Raw genomic sequence first — 23,927 nt, 5'->3', positions numbered from 1 at the left:
AACTGCGTTGCAAGATGAATGACTAAATATGTCGCTATGGTCTAAACTAATCGACAACAAATGGGACAAGCAATCCTGCGAGTTTTCAGAGCTGACATTTGCATTAAAGACAGACTGCTTTTCAAAACGTCACATGGAGCCGCAGCACACAGCACAGCGGAGGACTTCAAACTTGAGTAAAATCACTTTTTAAACCATAATATGTAACAGCACAAAAGAGTACGCTAAATTAAAAACAGAGAAGGTATTCAAATCCTTGATTGAGGATATCTGTTTTCTTTTCCCAGAGAAAGTGTAGTCCAGACGAGGTGGAGGGGACTATGTTTATGTGCGGAGTGATATGAATGTACTGCCGGTGGTAATGCGGCGCGCGCGCTCTGCAGGATGAGCTCGAGAGTGAGAGAGATAGACGAAGCGTCGATGAGTGAGCGCTGAACTTGAGGGTCTCACGTCTCAGGTCCTCACTTGTCCGCATTTTTATTATCGAACTCTACCCATCTCTTTATACTGATTTACCATCCTCGGATTACATCGAAGACAAACGTGTCTCAAATTTCTCTCCGAGTTGCGTGAGAGAGACTGCGCGCGAGAGGAGGAACGTTCAACTGAATCCAACATGTCAATTTTACCGTTCACTCCGCCGATTGTGAAGAGGCTGCTGGGCTGGAAGAAGGGAGAGCAGAACGGACAGGAGGAGAAGTGGTGCGAAAAGGCCGTCAAGAGTCTGGTGAAGAAGCTGAAGAAGACGGGACAGCTGGACGAGCTGGAGAAAGCCATCACAACTCAGAGTGTCAACACCAAGTGTATCACTATACCACGGTGAGTGCGGTTAAAACATGCCATCACTCACACGGTGAATCCATCGCTTTGTTGTGAAGTGGTGCTGTTACTGTCGTGCTTTTGGCAGAAGGAGCCCTGATCGGACAGATGGATCTCGAAGCAGAAGCATTCTTCGTAACAAACAACACAGTGAAGTTGAAGAGCCTATTCTGTTTAGAAACGAGCATTTAGAGCTGTCGATTGTGTTTCCTTCATAGATCATCAAACAGCATCTCCATCCTATGCGATATATATAACTTCGACCCTAGTCTTAGCAACCCTAATGTGTTTTTTTTTTTTTGCCTATGTTGCATTATTGTTGAGAAATGATCATCGCAATTTGATTTGCTTTCAGAAATGCACATTTCCCTTTACTGGGTTGTCATTTACCGTCTGATTAGGTTATATAACTTCGACCCTAGTCTGATCTGGGATAACCAGTGTGTAATATAATTAATTCGAGTTTACATTTTGGACTGCGCGGATATTCTTTGTCGCATGGTGTTCGGATCTGTTATTCTTCATAAGCGTGTGTGATGTAGGTTGTTGCTTGAAGTTGTTTTTCTCCACTCAGTTTTGCGATAAGTGGTTAATCTTGTTATGTCACAGACTGCTGCTGCTGGCCAACTACTCACAGTCCTGCACATCCGAACCGAGCACTGCGGTTCCGCTTACGCATGGGAGATCTGCAAGCCCACATGTGCTTATTCTGAGCAGATCTTCAATCTCAGCACTTCAAATTATGAGATTTCTTATAACATCTTAGTCGCTGACCTGACTCTTGATTTTGAAGACTGAGCTTCCTTCCCAGTATTTGGTAAATGTTGCTAGTTGGTAATATTATTTCTCAGGCAGACTTACCTGGGTAGGGTACAAACTGTTCCTCTCTCTCTCTCTCTCTCTCTCTCTCTCTCTCTCTCTCTCTCTCTCTCTCACTCTCTCTCTCTCTCTCTCTCTCTCTCTCACACACACACACACACACACACACACACATGTTGGTCTACCTATCATTATAAGGACTCTCCATAGACATAATGGTTTTTATACAGTACAAACTAGATTATATCCCCTAAACCTAACACAACCCCTAAACCCTAACATAACCCCTAAACCCTAACCCTCACAACAAACTTTCTGCATTTTACATTTTCAATAAAACATTGTTTAATGTATTTTAAGCTATTTAAACTATGTCCTCATAAACCACATTTATAGCATAATACCCTTGTAATTACCAGTTTGTAACCTAAAAAATTTTCACAACACACTCAAACACACACACACACAGGTCTTGTCATAGAGTAATCAATATCTACTGAGAAATTCACTTGGATTGCACTTCAACACAGTAGTTTTTAGAGTTAAACATTTTAGCTTAAAGGGTAGCCTAATTGACCAACAAAATAAAAATTCCCTCATCATTTACTCAACCTCATGCCATCCCAGATGTGTGTGAGTTTCTTTCTTTTGCTGAACACAAATTAAGATTTTTAGAAGAATATCTCCGCTCTGTAGGTCTTCACAATGCAAGTGAATGGTGGCCAGAACTTTGAAGATCCTGAAAGCACATAAAATCAGCATAAAAGTAATACATAAGACTCCAGTGGTTAAATCCATGTCTTCAGAAACTATATGATAGATGTGGGTGAGAAACAGATCAATATTTACAACCTTTTTTACTGTAAATGTCTGTTTTCGCCTACACTTCTTTTGATTCTGTGATTCACATTCTACCTGCACATTGCCACCTACTGGGCAGAGAGGAGAATGTATAGTAAAAAAGGATTTAAATATTGATATGCTTCTCAACCACACCTATCATATCACTTCTGAAGACATGGATTTAACCACTGAAGTATATATTAATTTTATGCTGCTGTTATGTGCTTTTTGAAGCTTCAAAGTTCATTTACTTTGAATAGACCAACAGAGCAGAGATTCTTCTAAAAAAATCTTTGTTTGTGTTCAGCAGATGGAAGAAAGTTACAGATCTGGGATGGCATGAGGGTGAAGAATTGACGAGAGAATTTTCATTTTTGAGTGAACTAACCCTTCGAAAACTGTCAGACCACAAGTCTCCTTTCAAATGCTGTGAATGTAAAGGCCACAAAATCTCAACTCTGTAATCTTTAGCTTTATAATCAAAGGTAGATGTAGCTGGTGATGGCAGAAATGGAACAGAGTCGACAAAGAATTACTATGATGATGAAATCTAAAGTTAATTTGTGTGCTTTTTCGAAAGACATTGTTCTGACACATTTGGGTTGCTTGACTAATTGACTATTTTTGCTAAATTGGGTTGCCTGACTAAATTCAAACTAGAAGGTTCAGTGATTAAAGTCACATCACTTACATTTAACGGTTTTATAAATAGACTCCGAGTCCCATGGAGTATTCCTTCCCAAGCTTGAAGTTTGTATAATTGTGTGGTGTTTGAGGGCTGAGCAGCTGCAGGCCATGCCTACAGTGCTATTGCGTTGGTTGTTGTTTCCAAACAACAGAAAGCTCAGTGAAAGCAGGGCTTCCAGCCAGATATCAGGCTGACTCACCCTGGTCTGGACTGGAGAAAGAGAGAGTTTGAGCCTGTGGCTTTGTGGTGTGACACACTGGTACTCCACTGGTGAAGCTCTGGTGACCATAGCATGTGAAGACACAGTTCTTGTGTAATTTAGATTGGCATGTTGTGTGAGTGGGATTAAATGTGAAACTGTCACATAAATGAGTATAAAGCCACAAGGTTAGGGTTATTCTTAGGGTAGACAAGAAGCAGCTTTTATAGAACGGTAGCTACAGCAATACGATAAAAGACTAGAAATGCACCAGTTGCGGGGATCGAATCTGCAGCACTTGCTTTTTCAATGCACGGGAACCGCTATGAGATGCAGGCATGGCCAGGATAGCCTTCTTTGAGTGTCATGGACTGACCATCATGCGACATTCGTGAGCCAGAGGGAAATAGTTTTAATGAAGTTCCTATATGTAAGTTCGGGAGGAGCGAGTCCATCTAATCTTTCAATAAACAGCCAGAGTATGTAAGCAGCTGTTTACCTCTCTTCGGTCTGAGCTGTTTCCAGCATCCCTCAACCTCCCCAACTCCAACTTTACCCTAGGCATCTTGCCCCACGTAATCATCTCCTATTAATAGTCCCGGGGGAGGGGGATACCTCAGAGCTCTAGTTGAAGCTGCTTCCTCGAGCCCCTCCACCATGGACAGCAAGCCAAATAAGTTTAATCTTAATAGCTTAAAGATTATATGGGCAAACGAACTCGTGAAATCCAGACTGATATAATACACACTTTACAAGAAGAAATATGAGCGCCTCACAGGAAGAAATCACTGGATTTGCGCATGTTTTGTGAGGAGTGAATGTAATCTATGATATAAATTCAGTCATTTCTTTTAAAAAAATATCTGCATATTTGCAGACAATATGATAGAAGTTGGATTGCTATCATTAGACAAGACAGTTAAAAGTTACAGAGGAGTGTTGAGTAGAGATGGGGAGAATGAAACGCGCTCTACACATCACAAGCTTATGCGCATCTGCTCAGTCAGGGGACTGCTTGAATAAGACTTTGTTGCATATCGGCAGGGTTGGGGGAGTATTTAAAATACAAAATACAAGTAACTGTATTCCAATACATTTAGTTACAATTACAATAATTGGTAATTAGAATACAGTTACATTCAAAAATTATTTTGATTACTGAAGAGATTACTTTGCATTTTATTGTCATTTATTTCATTTAATATTTAGTCCTTTTAGATGGAAACATTTATACATATAAATGATGAGATCCAAAGTGCATTTGAACAGTGTTGAAACACTTTCTTATGATGTGTTACATTTATACGAGCAGACAGAGAAGTATGTTTGGAGTAAGTTTGGAGCAGAAGAAATAGAAATAAACCTTGTTAATTTTACGCTAAGCAAAAATGCTATTTCTAGCTATTTTACATGCACGCGTTACCAGACACGATCTTATTTTTTTAATCAATTCTTTTTTTCTAGTAAGACCTATACTTATTCTTGATAATTATTGTTTTAGAAACAACATTGCATTAGATATTTAGGTTTTTCAGAGAATGTATTTTTAACATGTGTATTTTGTCTTACAGTACTGGCAGTTTTTATAGTCAAAACAAGTGAAAAAATCTATCAGTGCTGAAGAAGTTATCCAAAGTATTTGGAATAAGTTACTGACCTTGAGTAATCTAACGGAATACGTTACAAATTACATTACATGTATTCTGTAATCTGTAGTGGAATACATTTCAAAAGTGACCCTCACAACCTCCCAACCCTCTCTCCTCTGCAATATATCAGTCGATCACTAATTATTTTACATTGATTTTCAATGTGGTTCATCCAATTAGAATGTAGAGTCAGAATTATTTGTTTCTTAAAGAGGATTCTAAAGCTACTGTATAGTCAGTATGGGGAAAACCCTTGTTTATGACATGGGTCATGTAGCGGTAAGTAAAAATAATAATAATTTACTTCAGAGTGTTATAGTATATTCTTTTTTACTGTTTTCAGTGCAAAGTACTTGTGTTCAATGTGCTTTTTATTGGACTCTAAAAAAAATATAGTTTTTGGTTTAGATATTAGTCTTATTATTTCTTGTTGTTGGACTAGCATCACTTGAATTAGCACAATGTCCACTCCAGAGCAGGGATTTATTCCTGGCCAGGTCTGCAGACAGTAGCCTTCACAGCTGTGAGAATGCTCTGCCTCACCCTATTGGAGGATCTAGATTCCTCACTCACTACTGTCGACTCCCAGACACACTCAGATCAACTTGCTCCGGGCCACATAATCCTGTCCTGCCTGCACAGGCAGCTAACACTGGAAGCCTGTTCCAACCTGCTGGAGATTGAGAGATAGAGAGATAATGAAATATGAGTGGAAAATGATGAGAATAGGACATGGATTTCAAAAGATAAAACGGGAAAGTGGAGATAGAAGACAGACGAAAATCAGCCAAGGCAGGATACGAAAAATGTAATTATACCTCAGTCACACTTCCCTCTCTTTATACAGGGGTGCCATACACCTGTTGAAGTCCCATCAGTCTCCTCATAGAGTTCCTGATATGATGTCTGCTCCACATATGTATCTGTGGTTTGTCTGGCAAGTTCTAGAATGCCTTTTATATCTCAACCCACATACTTTATTTGCTTTTACACTCTCCTCACAAAGCCTTCAAAGATATCTGAACTGTGAATAGGAGCTGTGGCCCATTGTGTGGGCTAATTGAACCATTTTCTCAAACAAGTTATCTGTCAACAAAAAAAATTGCATAGCCTTCCATGGCAGAAGAGTTTATTGTTTGTTTTTAAAACTGAAAATGTCTGTGCCTTAAAGAGATGTATGAATTTGAGTCTGACTTCCTGAAACTCTATACAGTATATAGTTATTCAACGGCGCTTTAGAAAAACCAAGGAGATTGGATATCATTGGCTTGTTAATTGATGTGCCGTGGGTTGTTTTGTTTTGACTGGGGAATGCCTTCAAAGCACTGCACGTCTGAGGGAAGTGAATCTGTCTGATGATTCAGAGTTATTGTGTGGCAGCTAATGGAAGGAGAGTGAAAAACAGCATGACAGAATTTCACAACCCTTTGAAGTGATGGCTGAAAACAACAGTAGAGGCACTGTGTTAGTGACAGGCACCACTGGCCTCAGACCTGCCTAGTAGACTAGTTTTCTACTGGTGTTTCCACACTTGGGCCTCTTTAAAAGAACCAAACTCAGACCCCTTTAAGTTGATCAGAAATTGGTTTCTGTGACCTTGAAAATGGGATCAGACATCTTTTTGGTTCACTTGACCCATTAAGGGGTCTCAGTCCATTTTGTATTCACACTGTGTTGTTTTTGTGGAATCGAGACCACTTTTTAAAAGACAAAATTGATGATAATTATCTTAAATATTATGAGTACAATTAGCTCTACAAATTAACTTGTGAGATTACTAAATGTGTTTATTACCCTTAAAATAAAACATACTCTATTGATTTTCTGCATTAAAAAAACTGTATTACATAGTGTAAATATATAACATCTTGTTTTTATACATTAAGAGAGAAAAGCAATGCAGTAAACTGAACGCATTGTATATTTATATAAATTATACTGTATTTAGATGCAATATTCAAGAAATTAATTAATGGATTATGGTAGATCAGTTGTATTACCAACATAAAAATACAATCGCTAATTTTTTTTATCAATTGACAACCTCAGAATACTTCCATTCATTGAAAACAATATTAATATATTTCTATCATAATCTCTTATTGTCACGCATTATTCCAATGCGGTCCGGAAGTCTTCATTGGCACAGAACACTGAAGAAAGATTTTTGACTTTGCCATCTCCATCGAAACAGAAACAGCGGGTTTGGATCTGTCGTGATCGCACTGTCTCCATCACTCAAGTTGAGCCTTGGAATGTCACGCACATTGCATTTAACGACGCCATTGCATTTAACAATGTCGACGTAAACTGTTCCACGGAAGGTTCATTCTCAATATTTTCTGTTTTAAAGCAAGCTTAAACACCAGCTACACGCCTATTGTACTTCTGTTAGAAGATAAGAGTGTTGTAAAACTCGATTTGAATTTGAGAACGCGTACAATAAATATTTGTATAAGCAAGACATACACATTATACAAGTCAACGTTTTGCTTTATTCCATGTATTTTGTATCAAAAGACGATACCCGGGTACCCTGTTTTCATTTCATGCCTCTTTTAATATCCTTTCTGTTATTTACAGTCAGTTGGTGATCAAAAAACTCAAAAGAAACATTATTTCTAGTCATACATTGCACGGATGAGGGAAAACAACCACAATTTCTCTCTCGTTAATGTGTGCTGCACTCACTCAACTGTAAACGCTTAAAGAGACAGTACCTATTTAGAGTTGTTCTGTTGCTCGCTTAGCACAAAGTGTATCACTGTCTATGTATGCAGTCAAAAGTTTGTTTATGTCATGTTTTACTGATATTGTGTCTGTTAGTGTTTGTGGTTCCACTGATGGTAGTATGAGGTTTGAAGCACCCCAGAGAACAAGTAGATGGAGTGTGCCAAGTCTGGCTGTAGTTGTGGCGAAGATTAGTGGCACAGTTTTATTCTGTTCACACTGCCCCATCAACTTCAGTGTGAACTAGACTTTTGTGCATCTAAAGTGTATGCACTCAGAAAGTATACTCTGAGAGCAGGTATTTGAGTATTGTGTGTGTGGTGTTTGAGGCGGGGTTAGTCAGCCCTCAGGAATGCACTGTCTACCCAGGGGGAGGGCGTGGCCGCTTCTGGGTTTGTGGCTCCTACCGGGGTTGATGGTTTAGAAAAGCTCTGTGCCGCCTCCATATCTATTGGAATAATAGACACTCTGTACAGCAGACAACAAGACTGCTTTGTGCTCCTCTGTCATCACTAACTCTACTGCTGACCCTCAGATTGCTTTTGACTATCGTGAGAATATAGCCCTACTTCAATCGTGTACTCAGTCTGTGTGTGTGTCTGTGCATGTATCTGTGTTTGGAAACGCACCAGCATAGACTTTGTGCAGAATGTTTTTAAGTTTGTCTTAAGAGTTTTGAGAGACATACATTAAAGTCTGCCATAATGTACTCAAACACTGATCCAAGTTAATTGCTGGGGTCTTTAATTGGAAGACAGTGATTTATGAGCTGTTTTTTATCCAAGGCCGCTTCATGGGCTTGACTCACAGTATTCTGTTAATTCACGTCTTTGATTTAATTGTTGATTTATGAAATGAGCAGCATGCAGTAATAATGACTTGTGTAACCCTTATAAATAAAACTCATTTGGGGGTACATTTGGGATCTGGTTCTGGTGTAGGGCTTCTAGCATCACCGTGACTTCTGCCCTAATGCGGTGGTAGAGTGCCACTGTGGTGGCACAGTGCCAATGGCAGTTATTCACGTGATGTAAACATAGTAACTTACATAAAAGGCCTTACGAAAACTTGAAATACATTTCTGAAATAATGTAATTTAATGAGTATAATAAAGTATTAGATCTTTCGTAGTGTTGTGGATTATTTATCAAAGGGACATTTTCTGTTTTTTTAGATACTTCTTGATTTTGCACTACAGTGCAGATTGTTTTGGTAACAGTGTATAAGATACACATTTAGCACACAACTCAAGCCAAACTCACGCCACGACTAGGTGTATCAACTACATCCATTCGTCCCTGACTAAAGTTACAGTTCCTAAATTCCCTCACAAACTACTGCACAAGAGAGAATATTTGTGATGGCATGTCAACAAACAACATTCAAAGAAAGGGCTTGTGCCCGTTTATGTGCTCTATGTAGAGCTCAAGCTCCATTGTGCATTTGTTTGCTGCCTTCATTGATTCACAGATTTAAGTTATAATAGTTTATTAATGTTGGTGATATAGCTGATTAAGCTCATATATAGGCTATATATATATATATATATATATATATATATATATATATATATATATATATATATATATATATATATAAAGGCTATTTCTGTATATAAGACACGTTTGAAAAGAGATTATAAAAAAGCTCCGGGGCTATTAAAAAGTTTACCGGGGCTCACGCACAGGGCAATACTCTCTACAAGTTCAGCTGTTCAAGCTCCATTGTGTGTTCGTGTCATTGCAGATGTAAGTTGTAATAATATATTTGTTCTGTTGATGGCTTGTTTATCTCATGTAAAAAGACTATATATGATGCATTTGAAAATAGCTGATTATAAACGCTCTTCACTGCCTGGATCGACGCTTTCTTCTCTCAACACACAGCTTAGATAAAAAAAATCTTCACAATACTGAGAATGGATCCTTTGAATAAACAAGGTTTTATTCAACCAGATTTTTCTTCTTCTAAAACATTGTCAGTGCATTGGAAATATGCAGTGTTGTTTATTTCTCATCATATTTTCGTCTTCACGCATTTCTTCACACATTTGCTTAATAATTAGTGATATGTTTAACAACAAGATGCCAAAGAAAGTAAACAAATCATAGATATTAATAATTTCTCACTGGAGCAGTTTTAAAGCTTATTTTTGGATGCATCTCTGCTGTGTGTGATGCTCTCATGGTTTTCACTGGTTGCCAGTATGTCACAATGACCTTTTGATATTGACAACAGAACTATTCATAACTGTTTTCATAATTGCTAAATCTAATACATGTTAGCAATTCACAATAAATAGAATGTTTATGTAATTTTGGTAAAACTTAATAAAAAGGTTTAATTTCTTTAGCATTAGTAAATGCATTAGTTATCATGGACAAACAATGAACAAATATAATTTTACAGCATTTATTAATCAATGTTAGTTAAAGAAAATGCAATTGTTAATTTTTAGTTCATGTTAGTTCATAGTGCATTAGTGTGCATAAACTAATACAACTTTTGATTTTAAAAATGTATTAGTATATGTTGTAACAAATATTAAGTTTATTAGTTAATGTTTACTACAGTTGTTAAATTAAGCAATGTTGTTAAATAATATTAACAAATTGAAATTTTTTGTAAAGTGTTACTGTAATTTTACTGTGTGCGGCATAAACTTATAACTGCAGCTAGGTCTGGGTATCGAGTTCGATACATTTTAGGCACCGACCGAATTGCTTCTAAACAATAGAGTATCAAAAAATGTGTTATCGTTCGGTACCAAATTTGGATACCTAAGGGGTTAATCTCATCAACTTCAGTGATAAGCATGTAGAATGCTAGATGTGCCCAAATCTAAAAGTTCCGGTGATTGGTTGTGTTTAGGCATCAAGGAATAACACTAGTTTACGCCGGTTACGCCCAGAGACGCGGCTCACACGTGAGGCTGTAGTGTGTATGCGTCTCAACCTTCATAGATGTAAAAGATGTGGAAAAGATCAAAAGTGTGGCTACATTTCACCAGGCTCGGTGCCAACAGCGTGCGATGCGATATTTGCGACAAGATAATTGCTGCCAAGACCGGCAAAACAACAAATCTGATGAATCACTTGACAGTGCAAGGAATAAACTTAAGAGCAGAAAGTTGCTCCGTCTTCGACTGCAAGAAGACCGAGCCCTTGCAGTCATCATCTCAGCGTCCTCCTGCCACAGAGGTTCCTTCAACATGCCCACCACGAGTCCTCCACGGTGACATAGTCCTATAAACTGGGACCTACGTAATGTTAGATATTGTTTGGATGTATGGCTATAATTAGCTAGCTAAATCGATGCTAAAAATGCTTTAAGGTTGACAGTAACTAATCAAGTTTAACGTACATTAAACTTGTTATCTTGTTAAACCGTACTTATCCTTCGGTTTGGCTGAATTAACAGTTTAGCTTTCTTGTTTTTTTCCTCTTCACATTAATGTTATAGCCTCTGCCCCTGCCAACCCTGGCATGAGGAGACCAGAAGGCTCAGGAGAGTCTTTGAGTCTGTAAAAAAGTCAACAAACTGAAAAAATAAAACCAAAGTTTTTTTGAGGTAATGTTTGTAATCTTGTTAAAACGGATTTCATAAAATTGGAATCGAAAAAGTATTGTTAAGGAACTGGTATTGAAGTCAATATATCAGTATCGATATCAATGTTTTTTTAACAATACCCAGCCCTAATTGCTGCATATAACTTGCAAAAGTGTGGCAAAGGGGACTTTCAAATAAATCGGTATCGGCCGATCTTAGTGTTAAAAAATTGGAAATCGGTATTATTGGCCTCAAATTTCCTGACCGGTGCACCATAATTTGTTTTTTAATTCCCTATCTCATGTTATTGTGTTGCTTGCTCCAGCATCATATTCTAGACTAGTCAGTCTCAGTGAAATGCCACCTGTCTCAAAAAAATTAAAACACAGAGTTCTGGCGTTATGAGTAGAAAAATAAACAACAACTTTTGGCTTCCTAGATAAACTTCTGATTTTCAACTGGGGGTAAAATAAAAGTTGCATGACAGTCATTGATCTTTTCTTTAGATTCGCACCCCTCAGACTATAGGATCAAACTATAGTTTTTACATGGCAATTCATTGCATTATTTTGCAGTTACTAAAAAAAGCTTCTGGAAGTCTTTAATTTTCCATTTCACCAAAATCCAAGTTGTACTCTCATTTGGCATTCAGCAAGTGTTAATTTTGGACCCTGCTTCACTTGTCTGAAGATTGTAGTGTTTCTGCTGGTGTGCTGTAGTCATCCATACTCTGCTCAACTGCTGATAACGTGCCACTGTACCCACATCCAGCCTGGCAATCACCTGCACATGAGACCCCTTCAGGGCTCTGTTTACTTTAGGAAGGTTTTTATGACTTTAGCATGATATTTTGCCGACACTCTCTTTTATAAATAAAGCTGGTATGCTGATAATAGTCTCGAGTTTGGAAAAATATCAGACCAAATGTAACCAAAGACAACAGGTTTCTGTACAAGTTGGGTTTCCTTCAGACACAAATTGACATTTTATTCAGTAGTTTTTACAATCAGATGTTATACTTATATCAGCTGTGAGCTGTTATTCCAGTAACAATGTTATGACCTGCTGGTCCACCGGTGGGTAACTGCATGTGCTGACATACATAAAGTTAAATTCATCTAGCTTTTATCTTTCTAAGTAACTTTAATGATCAGGTATCATGTCTTTCATCATAACACACAGTGTTGTATGGTATTAAGCCTGTTGTACTGTTGCATGCCGTCTGACATTCGGCTGGGGGAAGGGGGCATAGCAGTGGTCTTAAAGTGTTTTTAAAGGGGGGCTGTGGGGGCTGGGTTTGGGGTATACATATGTTCCTCAGACAGTCTGGTCTAAGGTCGTAGTTGCTTTTGTCCTGTCCTTTGCTCTCTCTGCCTCAAATTTGCATGAAACAGAGTTCATTGAGTTTGAACATAAACACTAAACATACACACTGAAGTTAAACAAATACATAATTCTGGATCTTGTATTTGATCGTTAAAAAAACAAAACAGAAAAGCTGTAGTTCAGCTTTGTTATATGCACATTGTTGTTGATCTATCTATTTATAATTTGTGTTTTAACAAACCTTTGTTAATGTTAATGTCGAGTTGCATTGAATGATTCTGCACAATAGACCTAATGCTGGATTCCTTTTCATAAGTATCAAGTTATGAATGTATGATTATGCTCTGTGGTAAGGTGTGTTAATGTCATGTTCAGGTCAAGGATGCCTGTGCTAGTTTAGAAATCACATATAATGTAGCCCCAAAATTAGACATATGAGGTGTCATGAAACATTTTGATGATAAAAGTAAATGCTATCAAAATAAGAAGGATACAGTTATAAACATCTCTTCATGTACTATTTTGCACATGATTTCAAATGACATCACAAATACCAATTTTGTTGTTTTTTCCACATTTAAGGGGAAATTTTTGATTACTGCAACGTGTCCATGACTGGATTTGTGTTCTTTGAGATGGAAATATTTATAATTAAAAAATATAAAAAATAAAAAGCTTCAGTGCATGTTATACTATAAACATTTACATTAAAGAAACATGTGGTATTTGTTGATCATTGGTAAATGTAGTGACAATAATAAGGAATATAAATGTGTCCAAGACCAATTTTCTCATCCTCCGCAACAATTTTCAATCATTGTTTAAGTCCTCAAGGAACTAACATTTTCAAGAAATTTTGTTGGAAGGGACATAATTGACTGTGACACTCAAGATGGCTACCAGGTAAGCAGTTATTATTTTTTCTCTCCAAATAAAAGTTAAAATTTTGTTTGTCATAGTACCTACACAACTTTTTAGTTCTCATTACTGAAACATGAGTTTGTGAAGTTTTAAAAAATGTTGCCGTTTTAATTTTTTGATTACTATATACCCCATTATGGTCTAAATATAAAAAGAGAGGGAAATTTTAGCTAACCCTCATTTAGCTTCCACAGTTAGCAAGAATGTTTAAGGTCGCTCATCCTCCGCAACACCATTATCATTCACCGCAACAATTGAAGGCCTGTTGCGGTGGAGATACTCAATGTTTCGGTAATGAGAAACAGACCTATGAAGGAGGGACATGCACTATAACTCTTGCTCATTTCAATATAACTTGATATTTGCCTTAAACACTTCTTGAACAAATTGCGTAAACCTTGCAGAAATGTCACCTCCTCTGCTAGACATTTCTGCATTTTACCTGACATATGGGCAAAACATAAAAAACGCTCATGAATGAGTTACAGTTGGGGGAAAACGTGATTGGTACAAAGTAGAGATGTACCGATTGCAATTTTCTTGGCCGATTTCGATTTCTGATTTTTTTGCAAGTGTGACCTGCCGATACCGATTTTTTCCGATTTTCTTTCTAAGAACTGTTATTAACCACATATACAAACAAAATCTACCTTGCTTCAATGCTAAATTTTATTTTCATAATAAAATAAATTATTAAACATTACAATTTCCCCCAAACTGCACTAAGTTACAGGATCTTCTCTCACTTCAACAACTCTCAAAATAAAGTGCTCTGTGACTGGAAAGGGGTAGAAATAACAATTAACTGCAAATGAGTTTTAAATAACAAATGTCATTTTCCACTATTTTATAAATTGACCTTTTTCTCTTTATTACTCGTCTAATAAAACAATTCCAAAGATCTGAAAAACTGAAGTGTCCAATACGCTCAACTTACGTTAGATGTCCAAATATCAGTTGTAAAACAGAGCACTGCTTCAGGAATGGCTTGCATACCTGTCAACACTCCCGTTTTTCCCGGGAGTCTCCCGTTTTGTTATTTCTCCCAAAAAAACTCCCGTAATTTGTATGGCCCAAACCACGTTATATGAATAATCACATCAATATATTATTCCAAGGTGGTCCAGTTGCCAGATCTTGAATGAAACGCATCCTACTCACACAATCGAAACATCATACAAATTACAAATCGTTTATGACCTCAATCTGGCAACCTACAACCCATTTGCACTGTTGATATCTGCGCAGGCAGTAGACGCGGGATGTTAAATCAAGCATCACTGGTAGATGGGAGGGGAAGAATCAGCTGGTACATTTAACAACAGCTGGATGGAAGAATTTAATTTCATATCCCGAAGCCATATCGACAATGCCCACGCCTTTTGCAATGTGTGTCGCACTGATTTTAATATCGGACACGGTGGGACAAATTACGTTAAATCACAATGGCACAATTTGTATGTATTTAGCCTGCCTCTGCCATCCAGCACCCCCCTTCCCCTCTCCCGGATTTGTGTACCCAAATGTTGACAGATAACAGGCTACGTGTGTGACATGACACGAGATTAAACAACTCGGGCAACGTGACGTCGGAAAGTACCTCCTACTCTGTATCGAGGAAATTTATGAGATTTCTGAACCCTTTGTCCTCAACTATGGAGAACAGCTGGTCATCCAAGGCCATGAATTGCATAATTTTCCTTGTAATTGCTTTGGTCTTTTCGCTGCTCATTCCAAGGAATGATAAGAGAGGCTGCAGACTTCTAGCTGGCTCTGAGCTCTGGCTAGCTTTAGCCGCTTTCACTTTTTAGCTTCTTTTTTAAAATGGGCATTTTCAGCTGGGTGATGGTGTTATAAGTGTCTAATTAGGTTTGTTGTTCCGAAAGTTATTGTGGTGGTTCCCCCACGGTTTACTTTGGCCTTACAATTATTACACATTTCGAACTTTATATATTCTTCACTCACACAGTGAAGATCTCCCATGCCAATGACATGTTTACATGCGGCTGTGACATTATTGCCTGCGCCACTGGCAACAAAACGGACAGGCTTGGAATCGGTAAGACGTGAGGCTGACCGGCCAGATACCGGTCCGGGCCGAGCATGTGGAAAATCGGCTAATTCCGGTCCCTGGCCGGTCGATTGGTGCATCTCTAGTACAAAGCAGTCATTCCAGTTGTTTGTTTTAGTTGTTTGATCAACTCATAAATAGAGTTGCTGCTATTCAAGGTCTTCACATGAAATTATTCTCAGAAAAAGGTTGTGTGGTTGAATGTCAGGACCAAAGTGTTTTAGCTAAACTAAAATCTTTTTACAAGAGCACATGATGCTGTTACATTTAAATGTTTCTCAGGACCACATGATAATATGTTACGTTGAAAAGGTTCTCATGAACGCATGATTATATGTTATAATAGAATGATAATATTTATACTAATGGTTGTATATTTGTTAGTACTACAGTGTAGGCTACATGACATGATTCTTTATGAGCATAACATTGTAACTTATATACACAACACTTGTTAACACAAGGCATGGTACTGTGATGATTACGATAAATGAGAAAATGAAACTCTGTTCATGAAATAAATATTATTTAAAAAATTGTATGCGTTTTAAATATGTAAAATAGGGTTAGGCATCAAACCCCTTTGTCAACAGTTGATGTGTGAGCTAAATCTAATTTCCGAAACATTGATCCTCATTACCGAAATGGCAGTTTCATTACCGCAACATTTATCTGTTTTACAAATTAAGTAATAATTAGATAATCATATTTTGTTTTAAAATGTATATACATATTACACAACACTACTTATTTAAGGTCTGCTACATAACAAATGTGTATGTTATCTTTTAGTAAAACAATTAAATAAAAGAAATTGTAAATCATCACGTATGTTTCGGTAATGAGAGAAAATAAGGAAATTACAAAAAATAATAAATATGAAAAAGTAATCTCTCCAGAGTTTTACATAGCTTTGAGCACGAGTAATAAGAGTCTACTTTAACATTAGCCAAAAATACAAATTTTTAACCATGTATTTAATGTAATGTCATGTTATGGTGATGATAATTTTTATGGACTTCATCTAAAAATGTAAATAATTATATAGGAAATATTTTTTTAAATCTTGTAAAAATAATGGTTATAGTAAGTTCAGACCTTAATCTTATATGTGCAAAAAGAAAATTGGCTTTAAGGGCATTTTAAAAATTCTGATGCTGGACACCTTCTAAATCTGGATTTCGTGAGAATCACCCCACTAGGTCTGTGTTTTTACCCTCCAGATTAGATCTGCCCAGTGTGGGCAGCCTGTGTCAGACCCCTCCATCCCTCCATAACCCTACTCTCTTTCTCTTCCTCACCCCTCCAGGCTCAAATCTCACCCCTCTCTCTACTCAAATGACAGCCGGCATGCAGATAGGGAGGGGTCAGGGGGCTATACCCACCCTCCAGGGTGTGTGTGTTTATGTTCCTGTGTGTGTGTGTGTGTGTGTGTGTGTGTGTGTACTGTTGTTTGGATCGACCTCATTGCTGACCTAAATTGCCCTCTGCAGCTCAATCAGTAGTCATTTAGAGCTTCCTTTACAAATGAACTCTGCCCACACGCCAGTAAACACAGAGTGAAGAGCTTACAGTGGATACAATATTTTCAGACTAATACATCTAATGAATGCCAGACCCCAAGGACTGATCTCAACATAAACTTTGCCATTTCACATTGATCTTGATTGAGATAACCTGTAATGTATATCATTTTAGCGTAGCCAGGCTTTCTGTATTGTTTCACAATCAAGCAAACTGGTGTATTCAGTTGAAACCTAAAGAGGTCTCTGGTTCCCATGGCAAGAATCACTATTTTTATTGCTCATACTTACTTATAGCAAATACTTATTTTCTGCATGCCATTATGTATTGAGCATGGTCGAAAGCTCTAGATCAGCGATACTCAACCGGAGTTATGTTGTCATCATCAAAATTGTATTTATTAATATCAAATGTGTATTTTCACAAGTATTTACAGTAGGTCTTTGTATCACTTAATCACAGTACAGTTAGATAGTGAAACAAACTGTAAAATGATGTAAAGAATGAAATAAACAACAAAGAATATCTGAGCATGGCTGATGACACCCTGAAGTGGTGGTCAGTCTGCGTGCACTTTCATAGAATCAGTATTTGCGCACATGCGACATGCACATGTCACTTAAACATACACGCTTTGAATCTCACTCATGACAACGCATATCTGTGACAAACTCGTTTGAATAGCTCATCAAAGATAAACTGTATGCTCATCATAATAACAGTAAAAATATAAGCTTTTATCCATCAAGAATGGCCAGGGGCACCATAACGGTATGTGGGTGGGGGAGTGTTTTTTAATAAAACCTGCAGCAGTGCTTAATGCATCATATCATTAGTACACAAACTCACTCAGACTGCTGACATTTATTTATTGTTTATTTTTTTTCCCCTTTTCTCCCCAATTTGGGTCTCACCCAAGTCCTCGTGGTGGCGTAGTGACTCTGAGTGGCAGAGTACGAAATTTCAGTTGCCTCCACGTCTGAGACCGTCAAGCTGCGCATCTTATCACGTGACTTCTTGAGCACGTTACCACAGATTTATAGCGCATGTAGTAGGGCTGGGATAAACGATTATTTTTTAAACGATTAATCAAGCGATTATGTTTTCGATGCATCGATTAATCTAACGATTCATTTTTCCAGTCCGATTCGATTTCGAATCGATTATCTCCCCATTAATTGACTAATAGCAATTTATACATGTTGATTTACATATCTGAATGAAAAAAAAAATGAATTCCTTAACATTGCAATATATGTTTATTGCTCTTAAAATTCCAAAATAAAAGACTATACAAGTGCAAATTAATGCATTCTTAGTAGAGGTAGCATTCAATAAAACCTTGAATCCTTGAAAACACATAGGCCTAGCTTACTGAAAAAAAGTGCATCTTGTAATTCTTCTTTCAGAATAAAATAACAACAACTTGATGTCTAGCATTCAATAAAAAAAAATAAAAAGGTCACCCAAAATACTTGTTTAGAGCAATTGAAAGAATACAGTAACCAATGTAAACTTGAGGGCTTTAAGCTAATACAGAAGTGCTTTTCCAACAAAAAATAAATAAAATTAACAGCGACAGTGGGAGCCAGCAGCCTGTCATGGCGTCCTTCCTGAACCAACAGAATTGAACATTTATGTTGAAAACACATCCTAGCTTACTGAAAAAAGTGCAACTTTTAATTCTTCATTCACATAAAAATAAAACAACAACATATAGTAGTAATACACTCTGCCACTCACCTTTTTCTTAAACTCAAAATTCAAAAATGAAATTAAAGTAAAAGTGTACAAGAGCAAAATAATGCATTCTGATGTCTAGCATTCAATAAAAAAATAAAAAGGTCACCCAGCCACCCTTTCTTAGAGCTATTGAAAGAATACAGTAACTATTGTAAACTTGGGGGCTTTAAGCTAATACAGAAAGTGCTTTTCCAACCAAAAAATAAATAATGAAAATAAACGTTCAGAATTCAACATTTATGTTGAACATACTGAAAAAAAGCATCTTCATTCACATGCAAATAACAACTTGCACTCTGACACTTTCCTATGGGCTGAAATATGTGCCACCAGAAACTGAATTTGAACCATTTATATTTGAATTTGAATGGCTAAACTTGAATAATTGCATTGAAAAACTGAATTTGAATCACATAATTTGAAATTGTATTGTTTAATTAAAATTGAATTTATTCAAAAACTGAATCTGAATTGTATCATTTGAAATTGAATTTATTCGTTTGGAACTGAAGTCCAATAAAATTTGATCCTCACTGAAAATTAAACTCTCTATATATCTTCACATTCACTTCTCACAATTCAGATTCAGTTCTCAAATTCAATTTCAAGTTACTGAGACAGACATCCGGGTAGTTGGAGGATGAAGGAAGAGCAATCGAGCGCAGATCGATAGATAGCGTTCATTGGCGCACAGGACTCCTCTTGGGCCAATCAGCACCAGTGTTTTGGAGCACAGTACGTTACCCGCCATGAAACTATGGAATTACGATTGTGTCAATAATAATGAATGTAACTTTATAAAACTGAACGTAACTTTTTCAGAAACTATCAAAAATATTCCATTACAAAAGAAGAAAAACGAAAAAAAAAAATGAACTCAGTCGCACGAATTTAACAGGCTCTTCAAATATGCTTCATTTTTTGTTAATGTTTTTCAAAGATTCGTTTTCGCAAATCGTGGATTCTGAATACATTGCCACAGAATTCGCTTAACCTTCGCAGTTTTTCGTTTGCTGTTTTGAGACAAACCTCTCGTGGGGGTGGGCTTAACAGTGATCTACTCTGATTGGATAGTGAGCTTTTGATGGACAGGTGCTCTCTGACCCGGATGTACAGATGTCACTCAGTGGCGCGCATATTGGAAAGCTCTCGCGGTGATTTGTAGTTATGCAATACGTCGTGCTTTGTTGTATTACTTACTAACAATATGTAAATAATATTTGACCTATAATTATATAATTTAATATTATATGAGACCTTCGATCGTCTAATAATCATCTTCGATCAGTCTGTAAAGATGAGCTCTCAGGAGAGACACGGAGCGGCATCATCTTCCTCCTCTTGTCCTTCAAGGCAGCTTGAAGTAAGTTTGTGTTACTGAAGTAACCAATAACATCGATAAAAGTTTTATTCATGTAACGTTACAGAGTGCAACAGTTCTGGCTTTATTTTGCAAATTTATTGTTGTATTGTAAATGCATGCTAAATAAAATGTCGCTGTTTTGTCATTGTCATGACTGCAAAACTGAAACCTGGCCATATCTTGGTCCACTGTTTGACTCTGCCCCGACTGCTGAACGGACTGCTGCTGACCCTGCCTTGTGCTGGTATTCCCGAGCGACTGGTTAAGAATTTCAAGGTTGTTATGTACAGATGCAGCATCTGCACCAAGATTTCTGCCTTGCTGTAGAATAAAGACCAGTTTGATATCTGCACTGTCTACATTGACACGTCCTTGAATATAATAACTGTGCAAAAGAGCAAACAATCAAACTACATAACATCATGACATGACATCAGTGCATTGCAAACTTGTGAATGACAATAAAAAAAATATAAAAAAATATATATTTGATGTGTTTATCAAAACATTGTGAATAAATATATTAAAATATATGCAATATTCCACCACTGTGTTGAAATTTAGAGTGTTTTCTGTAAAATTAGACAATTTCTATCCATTTACTCCAATGTATGTGGGCAGGATGCTCTTTTAAATTCAGATATGCCTAATTCTCTAAAAAATTCAAAATATCCTGCAGAGCTGAAGTGGTTAAACAATAAATTAGCAAAATAAAGCCAGAACTGTTGCACACTGAATAAAACTTTTATCGATGTTATTGGTTACTTCAGTAACACGAACTTACTTCAAGCTGCCTTGAAGGACAAGAGTAGGAGGAGTGGAGCATTTGTTTAATAAGCAAGGTCTTTTATTCAGATATTCAGAATTACTTTCTGAATACCAAATACCAGTAACCCCAAAAGAATTTGCTACAGTAATAGGTGCTATTCCCTCTGGTTTATGTATGCTTTTTAAAAACCGTAATTACTTCACCCCAGTATCTACTGCATCCTTTCCTAAACCTTGTGATACTTCTGTTGGTCAAATCTGTTTTTCAGAGTCGAAAGCTAAAAACTATAAGATCTTTATTTCTTAAGGATTTGATTTCTGTTCCACCTGTTATTTCCTTTTGGAATAGTTTGTTTGGTAACCTTAATTGGAAAAAAATCTGGTTTTACAGCAGAAATTCATTCTCACAAATAAAGTGAAAGAAATTTCCTTTAAGTTGATACACAGGTTCTATCCTGTTAAGAAATTTATACAAAGATTTAAATCTGACATTGAGCTAACATGCTCTTTTTGTGTGAATTCTGATGAAACAGTGGTTCATTTATTTTGGTCGTGTCATTACACTCAGAAGCTCTGGAATGATATTGATGTTTTTATCAAGTGTAAGATTTTGCCAGGCTTCTCAATACATATGAGAAACATTATATTTGGGTATTTTGATTCAGACCCCACAAACGAAAATGTCTGTTTTGTTATTAATTTAATTATTTTCCTAAGCAAATTCTATATTCACAAATGCAAATGTTTAAACTGTAAACCTATCTTCTGTCTTCTTAAAAGAAATAGAAAATTATCTAAATTTTATTTCAGTATCTACTAATAAGAAAGCCATAAGGACTGTTAGAATCTGCACTGCATTTGATCTCTTCATGTGAACATTTTTGTGTGATGTAATGCCCTACCTCTTCTTTTATTGTTATATACATTATTATTATTATCTTTTTTTAAAATTATTATTATTTTTTTCTATTTATTTTTGTCTTCTTTATTGTTTTGGTTGATATTATGTGATGTACGTATGCTTTCTCTTTTGTATGTTCCTGTTCTTTGCATTAAAAAAATAAAATAAAAAAATAAATAAAATAAAATAAAAAACAAGAGGAGGAGGAAGATGATGCCGCTCCGTGTCTCTCCTGAGAGCTCATCTTTACAGACTGATCGAAGACGATTATTAGACGATCGAAGGTCTCATATAATATTAAATTATATAATTATAGGTCAAATATTATTTACATATTGTTAGTAAGTAATACAACAAAGCACGACGTATTGCATAACTACAAATCACCGCGAGAGCTTTCCAATATGCGCACCACTGAGTGACGTCTGTACATCCGGGTCAGAGAGCACCTGTCCATCAAAAGCTCACTATCCAATCAGAGTAGATCACTGTTAAGCCCACCCCCACGAGAGGTTTGTCTCAAAACAGCAAACGAAAAACTGCGAGCGTAAGCTGAAATCTGTGGCAATGTATTCAGAATCCACGATTTGCGAAAACGAATCTTTGAAAAACATTAACAAAAAATGAAGCATATTTGAAGAGCCTGTTAAATTCGTGCGACTGTGTTCATTTTTTTTTTTTCGTTTTTCTTCTTTTGTAATGGAATATTTTTGATAGTTTCTGAAAAAGTTACGTTCAGTTTTATAAAGTTACGTTCAGTTTTATAAAGTTACATTCATTATTATTGACACAATCGTAATTCCATAGTTTCATGGCGGGTAACGGACTGTGCTCCAAAACATTGGTGCTGATTGGCCCAAGAGGAGTCCTGTGCGCCAATGAACGCTATCTATCGATCTGCGCTCGATTGCTCTTCCTTCATCCTCCAACTACCCGGATGTCTGTCTCAGTAACTTGAAATTGAATTTGAGAACTGAATCTGAATTGTGAGAAGTGAATGTGAAGATATATAGAGAGTTTAATTTTCAGTGAGGATCAAATTTTATTGGACTTCAGTTCCAAACGAATAAATTCAATTTCAAATGATACAATTCAGATTCAGTTTTTGAATAAATTCAATTTTAATTAAACAATACAATTTCAAATGATGTGATTCAAATTCAGTTTTTCAATGCAGTTATTCAAGTTTAGCCATTCAAATTCAAATTAAATGGTTCAAATTCAGTTTCTGGTGGCACATATTTCAGCCCATACATTCCGTTCACCTTAAGAATACTGTGCGTGTGCGCGTGCGGCGCCTCTTCAGGTGCTGGTGCATTGCTGTGGTGCTAGAATGGAAGGCCATCTCCATTTTGCAAAGACGACATATCATGGAATTGTTTTCTTTAATTTAAAAGAATTCCCATACTTTAGAGGAACAAGTGCCTTGCACTTCTGATAGTCTGAGGAGCCACTCGTGTTGCTACTACTCTCCGGCGCTGCCATCTTTGTTTTTGGGTCTGACGAATCGACGCGCATATTTTGCGTCGACGTCATCGATGCCGTCGACGCGTTGTCCCAGCCCTAGCATGTAGGGCTGGGCAATATGGCCAAAATTGTTATCATTGTTATAATCTTTTTCATATTGTTCAATATCGATATTTATCACGATATACATTTACACATTGCACTTTCTTTTTTTATTTCAACATTGACAGAAGAAAAGAAGAAAACATTAATTCTAAACAGTCAAAATAGTCTCTACAAAACTGCACAGGGGGTCCAGAGACGGCCAAAGCAGTGGGGTCTGTGGGATCTTTTACCAATTTTACCGTCTTATACCATTTATCAATTGAAAATGATTGTTAAAAGATCATCTGTTTGTTCTGAAGCATAGTGACAGCAGTCCAGTATTTGTTGGACTATTTTTACATTAAAATGAAATATTTTTTATATTTCTTTAGATTCAGATACCCAAGTATGGGCATAGAAGCCCTTGTGACTGTGGAATGATGCTGAATGTGGGTTCAGGGGT

General features: G+C 36.8%; 1 protein-coding gene across 1 annotated transcript in view; it reads left to right on the top strand.

The window, feature by feature from the left end:
• Positions 1-390: 390 nt before the first annotated feature.
• smad3a (SMAD family member 3a) overlaps positions 391-23,927 on the top strand; it is a 62,975-nt gene continuing 39,438 nt past the window's right edge. The window contains exon 1 of the mRNA XM_052127929.1: positions 391-819. Within this exon, the coding sequence (XP_051983889.1) occupies positions 617-819 (203 nt within the window). The 5' untranslated portion in view covers positions 391-616. The remainder of the gene's footprint in view (positions 820-23,927) is intronic.

The sequence above is a fragment of the Xyrauchen texanus genome, chromosome 1, assembly GCF_025860055.1.
Source record: "Xyrauchen texanus isolate HMW12.3.18 chromosome 1, RBS_HiC_50CHRs, whole genome shotgun sequence".
Classification (NCBI taxonomy): domain Eukaryota; kingdom Metazoa; phylum Chordata; class Actinopteri; order Cypriniformes; family Catostomidae; genus Xyrauchen; species Xyrauchen texanus.
This window is presented reverse-complemented; position numbering and strand designations above follow the sequence as displayed.